The 17744-nt window shown below is 38.2% G+C and overlaps 1 protein-coding gene across 3 annotated transcripts in view; it reads right to left on the bottom strand.

Annotated features, from left to right (window-relative positions):
* Nucleotides 1–363: 363 nt before the first annotated feature.
* The window catches only part of GMCL1 (germ cell-less 1, spermatogenesis associated), a 32414-nt gene continuing 15033 nt past the window's right edge, over nt 364–17744 (bottom strand). For all 3 annotated transcript variants that reach the window (XM_039525038.1, XM_039525040.1, XM_039525039.1), the window contains 5 exons: nt 8565–8634; nt 5303–5378; nt 3619–3764; nt 3294–3381; nt 364–1847 (listed from right to left, as the gene is read on the bottom strand). In XM_039525038.1, coding sequence (XP_039380972.1) covers nt 1719–1847; nt 3294–3381; nt 3619–3764; nt 5303–5378; nt 8565–8634 — 509 coding nt within the window. In that variant the 3' untranslated portion in view covers nt 364–1718. The remainder of the gene's footprint in view (nt 1848–3293; nt 3382–3618; nt 3765–5302; nt 5379–8564; nt 8635–17744) is intronic.

The following is a 17744-nucleotide window of genomic DNA, read 5'->3' on the forward strand; positions in this document are numbered from 1 at the left end:
CCAAGAGAGGCTCAAGAGCAAAATCAAAGTACAACATAAATAAGTGATGTGATTTCCCAGCCCCCAGTTACTGGGCATCCACAATTCCACCAAAAATTAATGGGAGTCAAGGGGTCTCAACTATTCGAAAAAAATCCAGCCACTTATTTAGGTGCCTAAACAGGAATTAGGTTCCCAACTAAGCACCCAAGCTTGACTTCTTTTCACCAGGCTCAAGCAGGATAAAGTCCTGACTGATTTCCTCTCTGGTATTGTCCAAAAATACTTTTGACATTGTCATACAGCTAATATCCAACATTTTCAGGGTGATTCAGAAAATATTTCTGGCAGAAAAGAAAGATTAATGAGCACTGCACTATTAAATTCACTTTAAATGATTTATTCACAAGTTGTCACTGTTTTTGGCATTTTGCTAAACATATATTTGTATCCTTGTTACAGTGTACAAAGGTTCTATCCTTTTCTGACAATATTAACATTAAAAAAATAGGCTACCTAAAGAGGCAAAGTTCTTGCTTTGCATCCATAAATCTGCAAGTAGGAATTCAAGGCATCAATAGACAAACATAAAAAAAACCAATATGTACAAAACTAACAGAGTGTACATCTTATCCTTGACTTGGATCAGTTAAACACCAACCTGAAAATGAATCCCTTGCTCTCAGCTCCTATTCTGGATCCTGTGACCTTGCTTAACTGATGTTAAGTTTGTGTTAGCATGTATAACTCAAAAAGGCACTCAAAGGTCACAAGTTCCTGAGCTTAAGTGGGATACAGATTCCCAATGAAAAGTTAAAACAATATGTTACAGAAAGCAAAAAAGTTAAAAAAACCCTGATATTTGGTATACACAAATATATTAGGAGTCAACTGAATCCTTGCTGAAAATTGTGGTTATGTCAATAGAAAGACTCATAAGGGTGGACAATACACCTTTGTAGACTTCTCGGTACATCAAAAAAATGCATTTCTGAATGAACTTGTCTGAAATTTTCAGACATGTTTTTCTTAATGTTACTAAAAAATGAGGAACAGAAGATAAAAAATATTTTCCACAAAGTTTAAAAAAATGGCCTAAGACCCAAGAAAAACAAATATACATATGACATGTGGAAGACTTAAAAACTAAAATGGGTCAGAAAAACTGTACAACAGTTAAATAACTATAAAGAAATTAAAGGGAAAACGTAGCCCTAGTGTAATGGCCACTGGAGTCAGCGGAATCTGGAGCTTGCTATTTACAGTTCTGGTACAAAGAGCACAACCCAGTGGTTAGTAATGGAAAGGTTTTTTTACCCAAATCTAACGAGTAATTGGGAATTTTACAAAGAGGTTAGTAAAATTTTATCCACACGGTTAACTTTTATCAGTTAGGCTCAGATTTTGCCCCGCCGCCCCCCCCAAACAACAACAAAAACCCCAAACAAACTTGTAACATATTTCATACAAACTTGGAATGGCAGTTCTCTACTAATGTAGAACAGAAAATACAAGTGAAAAAATGTATGGTATAACTAGTTTTAGCCTATGTGGTTTCAGATCTTTTTTTCAGATATGCATAGGAATATACTGAGGATAAAAAAAGTAGCCATATATATTTATCTGCTACAGTATAAGGCCTTTGTTTATTTGTCATAGCTGTGTGTGTAAGCAGGGCATTTAACTTAAAGCAGGCATACAGTTATAAAAGTGCTATTATGTTCCACTAAACAGGTCTCTCAGTTTTCTGGGTTATCTAGCAGTCCGTCACTCTCAGTTTTCTTCTCTGGTGATGTATATAAGAAGTTACAGCAGATATACAGAGGAAAGATCAGAAGTCTGCTGTCCAAGTTCATTACTACTTGTTCCTGTAAAGTAAATATGAAGGAACATTTTCAAATAAGTTTAGAACAATAATTCATACTGCTGAACAAAAATAAAGTGTAGTACATAATTCAGAAGTGCTAGAACAGATTCAAGTGAAACAGCAAAAGATTGGAGATTCCATCTAATTGTATGTTACCTCCAAAAAAATGATGGAAATTGTCACAGAACTTAAAACATTTTATAAATTCATAGCACTGGGTATGAAGGAAAAAAAATCAATAATGAATCTAAGGTTATATAATTCATTCCTTCTCCTTCACTACACATGACCAGTCACCCTAAAATGAATAGTTTTATTATACCTCAACTTTGCCAAGACATTCTCTACCCTGCCAAGCCTCTCCCTACCTCACTCCCTCAATCCCCTTAAACCAGGGACAAGAATCAGCTAAGTGCAGGAGTTGGCCAAACCATCTCTACCATCGGAGAATCTCCAGGGGCAATCTCCTACCATTTAGAGGTTTCAGCAGACTGGATAATCTAGTTTATTATATCTAGGAGGGGCTAAAATTTCTTGGTAGTGGAATCAGCCAAAACATTTTTGGCTGTCACCCTCAGAATGAATCTGGACCCACTAAATCTGGAAATGTATTCTACAGGAATATTTAAAATTTACATGGAAACAAAACCTGTGTGTATGTGCTACACAGACATTGCCATAATCAGGAAATAAAGGAACCGATAGTAAGATATTGTATATGAAAACATGTTCCCTCGCCTAAACTACTGACCCAAAAGTGGAGATCTATGCATTATCTTTAAGAGAAAACAAACCTTAGGAACAAGTTACAAGACAATGAATTCCAACCAGGGTCCACATGACAGTCATGTGCCAAACTCTGCAACTTATTCCTAACAGCAAGATTTCAAATTAGACCTGAATTTGTCCTTTACACACGTAGGAGCTAACAGACATTTATTTTCAATACTCAGAAATATATTGTAACATGATTAAAAACACAAGATCTGCATAGATTTTATATTTTAATATTAAACTACTTGCTACTATAATTGGAAAAACTGTGCCAATTATATCTACAAATTTGGTAACAGCCTAATGTTATTTTTGGCTAGCTATGAAAAGGTTTCCTTTCACTAGCTTGTTAAATCAAACCTGGTTAATTTCTCAAGTGTTAGAATTCTGCTTAACAATCATTCTTAAAGACATTAAGATAATGGTGTATTTCTTCAGCAGCACCTGAGAATTTCATTACAGCCACGAATGAAATTCAACTAAATATTCTGATTTAATTCTCCCATTTAAACTAGTAATATTAACTTCCATTACGTGTGGCAGAAGCATTTTAAAATTCCATGTCTGCAACTACAAAATATAACTGAATTTTTTTTTTAAAGGTCTCTGATGATTTTCTCAACTTTTTTGATGCTTTGGACTATTACTAGATTTAAAAAACACAGAAACATACCTGATCTTTCTCAAGGGTCAGGATCTGATATCCTGTGGTTCTACTGCAAATAAGTTTTCCACTGCTATCAAAAGAGGCTAGACGTAATCTAGGGATATAATGAAAGTTAAATTACTTGATTCAGCCTCCTGTCACTTTTTTTTTCCTGAGGCTAAAAGGAAGAAGCCAGCTTCTACCAGGAAGACAGGAGCACACATTCTCATACATCATATCTTGTGCCAATGAAATTGCTATCTGTTAATGAACCAATTCCAGTATGAAATCAGTTGAAATACTGGCTTTAAACATAAAATTTCAATGATATGAATTGTTGTCCATTCCTCACCTGAATGCAATGTTTCGCCGTGGTTGCAGACTGACTGATCCACTGCATGGCTGATTCAGTGTGTTCCGTTTGAAAATGATGTAGCGATTTGTATACGTGACAAGTAGATCAAAGCCAAAGTTGAATCCAGTCCATCGCCAGCAGTACTAAAGAACAGAGAAAACATGCAAGACCTATTTTATTTCAATGGGCTATACTAGTATGAATATAGCACTTCTCACTCTAAAGGATCCCGAAGCACTTCATAGCCTTACATTTATACTGAGGCCCAAAATCTGCACCTGCTCCACATATCCCAATATCTGCATGGAGTCCTACTGAAACAGTGAACTCTCCATGGATGCAAGTGTCCACTCAGACAGATGTGATTGAAGAATCAGGGATTACTTCACCTACCACTGAAATGCAGCCACTTCTGGGCTGCAATACATCTATCTTACTTCACAAAACAAAACTACAGAACAGTTTCTGTACATCTCAGAGCACTGCCAATTGAAACAGGAGAGATGTTTAGATAGGGTAGTTACGCAATTGCCTACATTGGAATTTGGTTAGGCCACACGCTTTAGTAGCCACCTAACTCTTACACAGAGCCATGGAATTATACACAATTTAAAACCATCTGTCCATAAAAGATTTTATAATGCACCAATTGCCAGAGTATCTCTAGGCAACATAACTCCAGAGCCCTTTGGAACACAGGTTAAATGTATGCATGAACTGATTACTTCAAACAACAGATCCTTCGGTTAAATGGTTTTAGCGTGCAGTTGGGAAACAAGTCCTACACCTTTCTAATGATCTTCTATAAGGCCTGCTATATAAGGATATACACAAGATATTCCTGTATTAAGAACTAATCTTTAGATGTTTACTACCAAATTGTGATGTAATCTTGAGCATTGAACATTAATGAGTTCTATTGCAGAAGGTGACCAAAATTGGCACTGTGGGGTTCCACGTTTAATGTCAGTGATCTGCATAATAATATGCTCCGTTTATGGATGTAAATATATTTTTGTCCAACTGCCAGCCCTGAAAACTCAAACTGTGACCTGAGAGGCAAGCTAAATTATTTCCTTGTCACGCCCCATCATCAATTAAGTTTTTTGAAGCTAAATTAGGCCAGACACCTAGTCAACTGTATTATCTTCAAATGATACTCTCGGTGCACCTGGACAGCCTCATTCTCTTCAAAAGTTTTGCTCAGGTGTAAATAATCAGAATTAAACAAACAATTCTCTATAAGAAGAAAATACATATCACTATCTTGGCAGGTGTGTTATTTCTCTAGAGCACAGTCACTTTTCAGAGTAGAACTAATATTTTACAGATGGTATTATGCACATTATATTTTAAAAAAATTCATGATTTCTATTACTTTGCAAAAGTCATAATTAAGCATCTCAGGAGTTTCAAACAATAACTTCATTTTTCCCCTCTAAAAACGCTCCATATTCAGACTTTGTTTTATAGCACTAGCATGATGACTTTAGCAATATTTTGCTAGAAACTAGGAAAGCTGACAAGTATTTCAATAAGAAGGAGCTTTGTTTATTTCCATTAAAATCTTCCTTTTTGGTGCAGTTTCTGAAAAAAGCCACTGAAGACAAAGTTTCTGAAAATATTTAACACTTTCGAGATAGCTTAGTTTTATACAAATTAAGGTATGGTTTATACATACATCGCCATCCTTTGCAAGCTTCCTACCACACCTCATGCTGTTTCCTTCAAGTTCTTCTTTATTGATTTCTTGAGGCCTAAGAATGTATGAAGTAGACCATTTTGAGAATGATTCTACAATTTATTGTTTACTTGTAAGAAAGATAGATCAGTAACAGCAGCAAGAAAACGCTCTGTGGAAAGTCAGCTCCTAAGTCAGATTCTTATTGTATTTTGATCTGATAGGCTTTTACTAAATACAAGCCTTCCAGTTCAGTTTTTTATCTGGCTCTGGCTTCTAGCTCAGTTCTGCTTCTGAATTGAGGCAATACATGTCAGTGAGGCAAAACACGACTGAAAACCAGCCATTTTAAAAATAGAACAGTTTCTTGCATTTCTCCAGCCAAATGAAAAATAAGACATTGAAAGCTTCTGCCTCAAATATTGAAGGTTTTTAGTAACATACATAGATTCATAAAACAAGGTAAGTGCCCTGAGCGCACATTCAAATCAAGGAACCGTGTTACATTTAATGGGGCTAAATGACATGATCTATTCACACTAAGTTTTAACTTTATTGTAAGGAGGTCAGGTGGGACAAATGCAATGCAAATGGGTTCTCTGATTTTGTTATTTTGTAGCAGAGACACACTCGGACAGTATTTACCTGCAATTCAGAAGGATTACATACAGACAGATCATCTACCAGAATAATAATTGGACCCTCCAAACTAACGGGTCGTATAAATTACTGTTGCCATCTGACTGTGGGACTTCACAGAAAAGCAGTGTAATCAAGATGCACCAAGGAGGGGTGGGGGTGGGTAGGTGGCTGGCATGAAGGACTGCATGTGTAGGTGGATGGTTAAGGAGCTTGTCTACAGACAGAAGTTGTACCACTATAAAGCATAAAGAACATTTAACATACTGCACAGCATCTCAGTGGCAGAGCTGGAACCCAGAAGTACTGACTTTATGACTTTAATTACAAAGTGGTTCAACCCCCGTATTGTGGATGCAGTTGTATCAGTATAAAGATGGTTTATATTATTATAGCTATTCCCATATGGGAAAGGGAATAATTACATCCACATTATGGGTGGCTTTGGTAGAATTATTTTAGTTTAAAGAAATCATACTCCTAACCAAAATAGCTATACAGGTACAAAAACTATATGTAGTTCAGGCCTCAAAAAATTAAGTCCTAGTCATCAAGAGTCATATTATGGTCTGGCTTTAAACATTTATAATGTAGTCTGTTATATAAGTGTTATCCATTCCACACATCTCCAAGGTACATTGAAAACAAATGAAATCACTATAAAAAAGGAATACAAATGCTAAATCACTATTAAAAATCCAAAAGCAATCTGATACAGCAATCAAAATAGTAACAGGCCACTTACTGCATTTCTTGCCATTATAAGCATGCACTTGTAGCTACAGCACTGAAAATATCAACTAAGTAATTTGTGGCCTTTTTCTGGATTTTATAAAGAACACTAGTCACAGGAGATTAAATATTTTACAAAGAGATTGTTAACTGGGACAATTAAGTGGGATTGGCCATCGTGGACAGTTCTCTGAAGATGTTCACGCAGTGTGCAGAGGCGGTCAAAAAAGCAAACAGGATGTTAGGAATCATTAAAAAGGGGATAGAGAATAAGACTGAGAATATAGTATTGCCCTTATATAAATCCATGGTACGCCCACATCTCGAATACTGTGTACAGATGTGGTCTCCTCACCTCAAAAAAGATATTCTAGCACTAGAAAAGGTTCAGAAAAGGGCAAATAAAATGATTAGGGGTTTGGAGAGGGTCCCATACGAGGAAAGATTAAAGAGGCTAGGACTCTTCAGCTTGGAAAAGAGAAGACTAAGGGGGGATATGATAGAGGTATATAAAATCATGAGCTATGTTGAGAAAGTGGATAAGGAAAAGTTATTTACTTATTCCCATAATATAAGAACTAGGGGTCACCAAATGAAATTAATAGGCAGCAGGTTTAAAACAAATAAAAGGAAGTTCTTCTTCACACAGCGCACAGTCATCCTGTGGAACTCCTTACCTGAGGAGGTTGTGAAGGCTAGGACTATAACAATGTTTAAAAGGGAACTGGATAAATTCAATGTGGCTAAGTCCATAAATGGTTATTAGCTAGGATGGGTAAGAATGGTGTCCCTAGCCTCTGTTCGTCAGAGGATGGAGATGGATAGCAGGAGAGAGATCACTTGATCATTGCCTGTTAGGTTCACTCCCTCTGGGGCACCTGGCATTGGCCACTGTCGGTAGACAGATACTGGGCTAGATGGACCTTTGGTCTGACCCAGTACGGCCGTTCTTATGTTCTAAAATGTATTATCCCTGGGGAGCCAACATAAAACTGTGTCTGTAATGCAAATGGGGACAGGTAAACAAACTACAGCATTGCAAAGAGCATTATAATATGGCTAAGGAAGAGACTGCAGAGGAAAAGGCTAGGGACACAGTTCAAAACTCCAGTAAGTGATGGCACTATCACAAAACAAATAACTTAGGAGCCAATTCAGAGAAAAGATACATCTGGCTTCTATGCTATGCAAGCTCTTTAAGATTCCCAACTAAAACAGCTACCACTAGTGACCTGAATGGAAGCAACATACTATTTTCTAAATAAGAACCTAAAGATTTATTTTTGAAAATAAGAAAAACTGGGATAGAATACAAAGGAAGGACTGTAGTCACGACTGTAGACAGAAAAAATGCTTCTCATTATACACACTTGAAGGTTGAGAGTTATCCTGCCATTATTTACCTAATTCAAAATAGTTCTACAAACTTGTTTAGCCTAGACACCTTCCCTTGTCCATCCAGCCACATGAAAGGGGGGAAATAAACCGGAAGGATAAATTTATCTTCTGCACATTATTCATTTTTTTGTTAATCCATCTTCAAAATTGATTAATCACTATTTCAAATCCTCAAAGCACATATGCAATACAGTGACAAATACTGACCAGTATAAAAAAAACTGGAAAATAACATCCACCTCTAAAGTCATATGATAGAAAACAAGTTCTTACAGCTCTATTTTGCAGATGGCCAGAAACTGACCAGATGAAAGTGAATGAAATAGATTGCTCCACAAAGAATTGGATGTAATTGAAGTTTACAATACTAGCTGTTTTAGGACTAATTTTCTCATTTTGATGTAAACTCTAAGCATTTATGCATATCAGAGTCTATACTAGAGACAGATTCTATTCAAAATAAGAAATCAAAGAAAACCTGTAATATACCTACCCAATATCATTGTCTTGTTCTGCTCTGAGCATGGCAAACCACTGCAGTTTGTAAACAGAGGACAGCCATTCTAAAATTAAAAATATATAAATAAATGTGGGGATTTCTTTGGAGGTGGGAAAGGCGATATTTATATAACATTTAAAATAAGGAAATAAAATTATACTGAGATGAAAAAGGTTTGAATTCATTAATTAAATAGCCAATTCACATCCAGTCAATTGATATTTCACTGGTATTCCCATCTTTAAGACTTATCTGAACTATTTTAAGTTGCAAGTACCAATAAAATAACCCTGCTCAAAACAAAGTAACTTATAACACTACATGCATTTTTTGTTACCAAATCAGCACCATTCCCTCTGAAATAACTATATGACTAAACAGATTCCCCCTTGCCCCCATATGCAAAAAAGAACTGTTACAAAGGGGTTAGAATGCACTTAAACTACAGCTTACTGGTATATAGCATATGTAATCACAAAATGATACGCAGCCGTACAATAGTACTGAGGCAACCTGCTACACAGCGGGAATCACTGTCAGTCTCAAGTGAAAGATCATATTGGAACGCTATGCAATCAAAAAGAATATAAAACTGAAATGTAAGAGCAGTGAAGATTCAAATATAGCTACACTCAAAAGGAAATGGAAGGATAATGACTATTTCTTATATAATGCTTTTCATCTGTACACAGTGCTTCACAATGTTCAATGCATTTATCTTCACAACACCCCTGTGTGGTAGGAAAGCATGACATCACCATTTTACAGATAGGGAACTGAGGCACAGAGAGGCTAAGTGACTTGCCCAAGATAACACAACAAGTTCATGGCTGAGCAGGGAATTGAACCTAGATTTCCCACACCCTAAGCCAATGACCTAACCACAGGACCAAGGATGCAACTATTGGAAACATCAGAGAAAACTGATATGTGGGGTTTAGTTGTAAGAGTAATAGGAAGGTTTTACAGCTCTCAGTTTTACAGGAACAACAACAGGACAGTTCTAAGGCAAACATTAAAGAGCTGGTTACAAGCTCAATGGCCTAGAAGAGAGGACCGAAGTTCAACATACAGCAGAACAAGTTCCACTGTGAAGAAATGAGAGAAGGGGCAAAGAGGCAGGTAGGTGAAGTCAAGTATAAGGTAAAGAAAGTCTAAGGGGAATTGGGGGGACAATTCAATGATTTAAATGGGGAGTAAACAAAGGTGGCAAAAGGAAGGGAAGAATGAAGAAAGCACTCAGGATCCCCACAATTTTAGACACAAAAAATTTAAGACTGATAATGGACCGATACTGACTCTACTACCTTTAATGACAAAACTCAGTCTTCAAAAGGGAGCAAGCCTGGACCCAAAAAGAATAAAAATAATCAATGGAAACTGAAAAGCTATAAAAAAGGATTTCAGTGAAACCACAATCAAAATGAAGAAAATCTCTGGAAGAGTTCTGGAGAAAGAGAGGAGGCGGAAAAAAGGCAATTTGGTGTCAAGGATAATTTGGAAACAAGAGGATTTACTTTTAAATATTGTATTCATTTTTATATTTTAATGACTTGCTTAGTGTTAACAAGGGGAACTTTTTATGTTAAAAATATTGTTCTGGAACTCTTGAGCAAAGTTACCAGACAAACTACAATAGCAAGATGGTTAAAACAGACTTGCATTTGTATTACAGCAAAGATAAGATTTTATTCTAAAACTTGAGTGGAAAATGCATCACTGCCTTTTCCTCTTATTGTGCCCAGACACTTGCAGTACACAAAACATAATTTGTAGCATATCTTTCAACCACTCAACAAAAGATTGTTTACATTAAACAGAATTTAATCTAAAAAGATTTACATTACAAAATATATTTTCTGAACTCTGAGATGAACTCCTCAGGTACCATACAATAATTTCAAAATTTAGTGATGACATCCAATCACCAAAGTTGTTCAAAACCACATCACCTGTATTTATCAAACTTCTTCTCAAAATGAGAAGAAAAAGCAACCTAGCCAGATAGTTGTCGAGTAAAGAGTATTAATGGCTTACAAATAAAATAAATGTTGAAGTCCACAAATGTATCTTCATTCAGCATTTAAGACTTGTAACATGGTTAAGAAAAAAAATTCTTCATTTGTTTTTTTTGAAACAGACTGCACATAAAAATTGTTTTCACATAATGAAACTAGAGAGTAAAGGATTCACACTTATTCTCACTGTGGACCATTATGGAGCTTTGATGATTTGGTAACAGGTGGTTATCTGGATATAGTGAAATGGTAGGTTATAGAGGTTTTGATATAAATAATGGTGGTTACTATGGTAAGGCTTTGTAAAAACAATTAACAACTTAATAATGCTTGCTGCTTGCTGCTTAAAAATGTATGCTAAAAAAAGAGAACTGCTAATAAATGCATGCTTGCTGAAAACAAATGGACTGAAGAGTATTTCATATACTGACCTGCCAATCAAAATGGTGACCCGACGCGAGGATTATTCTCAATGGAGAGCACCCACGATAGCCCCTGCCAAAGCCCCTGCAAAGTCCGAATCCCCCAAAGCCATGGTGCCGCCACGGAATCGAGCGGTGCCACGGATGGGGAACAAAAGGGGCTCGGGTGGATGGCGAGCCTTACTCATTTTACTCAGTCTACTGCCATCTAGCGAGGCCATATCTTTAGTCAGTCATTTTGCGAGATGGGCGCCAGGGAAGGTCTCAGCAGCCACCTGGATCATCGCATCTTCACACCTGATCATCGCGGCATCTTTCGCTTCCACCTGGATCCCTTCGCCCCCGCCCCTCGGTGCCGCCCCGGGACTGAGACCCCCCTCCCGCCTAGCACTGACCCTCACTGACAAAGGAAGCCATCCTGTGGACACCCCTCCTGGTTCAAGAGGTGATTGCGCCAGACCTCAAGACCCTGAACATGGACCTTGGGGCCCCTTCCTTTGGACCCTGATTCATTGTTGTGGGAAATCGATCATGGCTTATGGACTGGATGGACCGTATGTACAGTCGATCATTGAAGAACTACTTGCTGGCCAAGCAATGTTAGCTGCGTATTGATGTTAGAAGCTGATTATGACAAGCTTCTACACAGCCAAGCAATGTGTGATGAGTTGATGATTGGGCTAGAGTTTTGTTGGCTTTGCTTGTCCGTTGTTTTGGATTTGGATGATGGGATGATCGCTGCTGGTTGGATCTGGGATTATGTTTTGTTGTGCTTTTTTTGCTCGCGGCCGCTCCGCGCGGTCGATCTCGGATCCTGCAAGCCTCCTGCAGAGCTGGCTGCCTTATGGGCTGCCGCTGCCCGCTGCAGCGCCCTTTGGCCCTGCCCCGCTAAAATTAAGCATTCCACCTTTTTGCGCACGAGGCCCCAGATTTGGATCGCCTTGATCTGACCCCCAGAAATCTCCCATCTGCGCCAGAACTGCAGAACTGCAGTTTGACTTGATCTTGCAACTTTGGACCAAATCCCACCTTGCTTTGCCCATGCCCCTTGCATGCCTTGCCTTGCCTGAGACTGCGATGGAAATGAGAAATGATTGAGGCAGGTGGGAGGGGAGCATGCAAGGCAGCAGGGGCAGCAAAGGGGAAGGCTGCTGCACTGGGCTCTGCACCTGCTGGGGGCGGAGCGGGGCCTGCTGGGGCTCCCGGCTAGAAAAGCCAACGGCCCCTGAGAACCCGCCGGCTGCGGCGCGGCGGGACATGGACGCCGCGGTGAGGCTGCTGCAGGGACTCTGAGCCGATTATGTGACCTGAAGCTGCAGCTGGCGCCGATGAATGCCGTTTGGAGATTTGATAAGCGCCCGCACTGCGGGATGGCGCGACGCGCACGGAAAGGAGGAACGGATCACGGCGCGAGCGCGCTCGCGGGGCGGCGACGGGCGCCCAGCCGCAAACCCCCAACCAGGAACCGCCGCGGGACTGAGAGTGGACAACCAGACAGTCCAGTTGGACCCACTTCACAGATGTAGTTTAGATTAGTTCCGAGACTGACTTTCTTCCTCTTCCTTACATTAGGGATTGAACAGGATTTGGATTGAGTCAAAACAAGGCTGCTTGCTTTGTTTGGCAACATATTTTTTTTTTTTTTTTTGCCTTGCCCTATGTGATGCCGACCATGGGATATGTATTATATAAATATTGGCCCCCTTTGTCCCCTGTGACTATAACTGCTGGTAGTGCCTGGTATCTGCCTTGGGATAATACCTTGCCCGATCGACCCGACCCGCGGGACCGCGCCTTCAAACTGGGTTTGGATCGCCTTGCCTCCCCACTGGACATCACTTTGCATCCACGACATCCACTGCCCGAGCCAGGGGATCGACGGCGATCGATGGGCAGCAGATCACTTTTTGAGGAGGGAGCTGAGGCAAGTGATGCAGAGGCAGAGTGGTGAACCTGTGCACCCTGAGCGACCTTGGACTGAAGAGTGCAGAGCTGCTTGGGAAGCGAATGAGCCCTGAGAGAATGTGCAGCCCCCATGCCATATCAACCGCCATCAGGGCAGTTATACCTATGCCCAGCACAGCCAGGGGGGGTGCAGGCCTGGAGAGGCTGATGAGAAGAGAGAGGAGTGTGTGTGTGAAGAGAAGAGAGAGAGAGAGAGAGAAGCAAGAATTTTTAGCTGTGAAAGGGCTCACCCATTTTTTAGTTTGAAAGCTCTGCAGCATTGCATTAAAACCTGCTCTGGGCAGAACAACATAGCAATTGAAGACAAATCAATTGAAAAAACTAAAGAATCTGAAAAAAAAAAGCTGAACTTTGAAAGCCTTTAGAAGCAAGCCCTGACTATTCCTGATTACCTGCACTGCTCATTACCACTGCTCATTCGGGTTTGAGGCTGCAAACACAAACACTGGGACTGACCTGCAACAGTGTCAACTGAGATGATGACTGATGTGCAATGGTGGATGAATGACTGAGAACAGCAACAAGATTTAACTAACCTGAGCCTGGAGGACAACTGTGCTTGTAGCTGTGCTTGTGATGTGATTTTTTGATCCCTGAAAATTTTTGAATTTTTGCTGATTTTTTTTTTTGCTTGGATGTCCTGATGATATGGTCCCTGATTTTCCCCATAAAACTTGAACCAAGAAAATGGAGAAAAAAAAAGAAAGAAAAACTATTGCCATTGTCTAAAAAAAATTCCTCTAAAATTGAAAAAAGAGAATTGACTTGTAAGAGAAAAAAAAAAAAAAAAAAACACTGGCAGGAAAAAAAAAAAAAAATTAAAAAAAAAAAATTTTTTTTTGGATTGGATTTTTTTTTTTTTTTTTTGCTTGTGTGTGTGGAATTTTTTTAGCATGTATTGCCCCTTATTAATTGGATTGTAATGATACCCCCCCATTAGCTAAATGTTTTTTTTTTTTAATTGTTTTTTTTTTGTTTTTTGAAAAAACTCTTTAAAAAAAAGTCAGTATATTCTTATTCAATTTGTTAGTTTATTATTTTTTTAATTTTGAAAATTTTTGAGATTTTTTGAATTTTTTTAAACCTTTTAAAGTGCTGTGTAAAGTGCTTTGGAGGCAGCCTAGGCAGTAGGGCTAGACAAGAAGGGAAAGGGAAGGAAAAAAAAGCAAGGCACACGGGGCAACAGTTGGAAAAAAGCTTTGAAAGCTTGGTTTGAGGTGTTGAGGTGTAGTTGATGAAAAGGTAATTAACTACAGAGGCAGAGTAACTCTGTGGTTGCTTAGTTAACTAGTTGGTTGTTGGTTGAGAGGTTGCTTTTTATTTGTAAAGGATTTTTTTTTTTTTTTTTTTTTTTTTGTTTTTAAAATTAAACAAAAATTTGCAATTGCAATTGTTTGGCCATAAATAATTTTGTAATTTAATTTGAATAATTTATTGTTATATATATAATTATTTATGCTATGATATTATATTATTTTTTTTGTGGTTTTTTGTGTGTTTTTTTTTAAAAGTAAGAAGTAAGAGTATGTAAGAAGCTTTGAATTTAGAAGAAAGAAAAATTGTATTTGTGTAACAATTTAATAATGTGAGTTTTGATGATGATTTGATTTGTGTGAAATGTTAAATTAAAATTAAAATTTTTAAGTAATGATTGATAATTGATTATTTGCCCAGTATTTTTATTTGTTTTTTTAATTTAGATATTAGCTGATTAGTTCTTTATTTGCTTAGTTCTTGATATACCATGTTTTTGTTGTTATTTGTTTTATGTATGTATGTTGTTTTTTTGTGTTTTTATTTTTTTTTTGTTTTTTTTTTTATTTATTATTTTGTTTTTTTTTTTTTTTTTTTTTTTCTTCTTCCCCCCCTCCCCCAGTTGATTTGACATCATCTGAGATCTGAGGACATTTTGTAATAGAAGTTTGTGTGCTATAGAAAGGGGGAGAAAGGGAGAATATATAAACATTTTATTTTTTATTTTTTTTTTTTGTTTTGTGTGTGTTTTTTGTTGTTTTTGTTTAATGCATATATATTGGTGGTTATTTTTTTTATTTTTTTTTTTTTTTTTAGATTAGTTGTTATGATATGATATGAGTATGGAATGTTTTGTTTTTTTTTTTTTTTTTTTTTGGTTTGTTTTTTTTGTTTTTGAAAAGGCGGAGATGTGGGAACTGCAGTATATATATGTGATGCTGAAGTGTTTTAGACTTCAGGTCGAGGCTATTTTTTTTTCTCTGCTGGCAGGCAAATAGGATGATAAGTCAAACAGGTGTTAGGATGATAATTACCCTATGGGTTTACTGGCTGCGGCTGTGTATTTTTTGTTAACCAATTAGCAACTGCTTGCTTGCCTGCTTCAAGAGTATAAAGATGTATGCTGGAGAGAAATAAATGACTTTGCTGCCAATCAAACTGACTGAAAAGCTTTGTTCATATACACCTGTGATGCAACAGACCATATCCTAAGAAGTTCTCTCAAAAGACTAATTCCCCTCCCATCTGCAGTCATATACACATTCATACATCAACTTCAGCAATTGCTGGCCACAATTTAGGAACTGCTCAGTCAAGTCATGTTAGTCAAGTCATGAACAGCTTATGCTAGAAGTTGTCATCCATTTGACATCCTGCATGACAAAACTTCAGGATTAATCATTTGCCTATCATCTTTCTTACCAGACTAATAAATGAAAACAGGATAATCTTCTTACACATACTGTTTTCCTTCTGTTTTGCTCTCAGTGAGAAGATCAAAACACACAATATGTCAAAAAACCACCCCACGAGCTGCATATCTTGTACTGACTTCAGGAAACAGATTTCCTTCTTGTTGCACAAGAGATACACAGAAGTTACTTCTAGTTCTGTATTCAGACCACCCCTTTTCTAGAATGAACAAGAAAATGCTGAAAAGGTTTTTCTAGTACAGATATCTTATTCCATGATAGATAAGAAAATAGTAATGTGGACTGGTGTGGTCAATGCTTGAGCACCACTATGTTTTGCTGACATCTTGTTCATGTACTTATGACAGTTACTTTACTCAGATCCAATTGCTGGAATTCTGTTACAGTATCTGAAACAGATCTCATTAAAATAAAAGATTTTAAATGAAGTTAATTTTAAATTTTTGCAAATAAAAAACAGTGAAAGGATCCTTGCCATATATTATACATCCAGGAATCAAGATACCTTCAAGTCTACATTTATAATTTGGTGTGTTGTGAAAAGAAGATTAAAATTACATGGCTTGGTATGTTAAAAATTAAAAGCAAAAATACTAAGATTCACAAACAACAATAAAATACAGCACTATAAACCTAAGGCTAGTCTTGGCATAAAGTTAACATACAGCATCTCTCCAACTCCAGTTACATTTATGCAAAACAGTATTTATCAGTTTTGACAAAAAGGTAAGAAATGACTAAACCAAAGATGAATAAAATCCTATCAAGCCAGAAGAACTGTTCCACCAGCAGGGCACAAAATTTAACTGAACTGCTCAGTGAGAACAAGACCATTTAAAGGGGTCTGATATCAAAGCAATCTTTAATTTCCTGGCTCCACCTCCTGTTAGGAAAATATATTACTATCTGGGTTGACTTAACAGGACCTTACCTCTGCACTAATCCTGACAAAGTAATGGAGGGAAGAGGAGGGTCATTAAGGGAGTAAGGGTTCTAAAAGTTCTTTCAAATAAATTTGAAACAAACAAACAAGCAGTAGTTATTTATTTAGCGTGTGCAGTCGTCTTGCCAAGTGATGGCATCTTCAGTGGCGTGATGCAGTTCCTCTAGGCCACCCTGAACCTAGTCAGCTGGAATTCATCGACAACGTGTGCCATCGTCTGTGTTGCGCTGCAACTGCATGACCTGTTCAACAGGGACCACTGGTGACGGGGCAGGTCAAAACCAGGCGGAGATATTGTGGGATCAGCGATGAGGGACTGGTTGGGGATTATAACACAGGGTTTCCGTCCTAACATCCTGGCGTGGCGGATGAGACCATAATGGGTGACATGATGGTAAATGTGCAGCTGGTGGCTTAAAAAGGTCATTGTGCAGCGGCAGCCTTGAGTTGGCGCATACTTTCTCCAGTAACTTGCCAGTGGCAACCTCTCGTCTGATATGAGGAGCAATATTGCTCAGAACTGGAAGCCATGGGAGTGGAGTCGGATGCAGGGTGCCGCAGATGATACCCATGGCGGCATGTAACTGCATATCCACCAGATTGGTGTGTGACGATTGACTCCAAACTGGTGCGCAATACTCTGCCACTGAATAGGAAGTGGCAAGAGCTGACGTCCGCAAAGTTGGAGCACAAGCACCCCATGACCAACCTGCCAGTTTGCTAAGAAGATTGTTACACGTCGTAACTCTAGCTGCTGTCTTCTTCAGGTGGGCATGGTAACTAAGTGTGCAGTCTAAGGTCACACCTAGACAGATCGGTTTTACTTCATGCTTCACCTTCTGACCATTCAGATAAACTTTCAGTTCTCAGGTTGTGCCGGCGTGATAAAGATGGAACAAACTGGAGACTGTTTTTATAACAAGCAGTAAGGGAAGGTAGTACAAGATTTAAGCGAAATGGTTACCGGGGTAACTGATCATATTTATAAACAGAATGGTTTTTTTAGAGGGGTACTTCACTCCTAAGTACCCAAAATCTAGCCACAATCAGCCTTTCAGTTTCTTGTAGGTGTCACAGAATCACCAAGTTTTCAGGAACGATCCTGCTCAAGATGTTTGTTCTGTGTTCAGGGTATGGAG

The sequence above is a fragment of the Mauremys reevesii genome, linkage group 2 (assembly GCF_016161935.1).
Source record: "Mauremys reevesii isolate NIE-2019 linkage group 2, ASM1616193v1, whole genome shotgun sequence".
In the NCBI taxonomy this organism is placed as follows: Eukaryota; Metazoa; Chordata; order Testudines; family Geoemydidae; genus Mauremys; species Mauremys reevesii.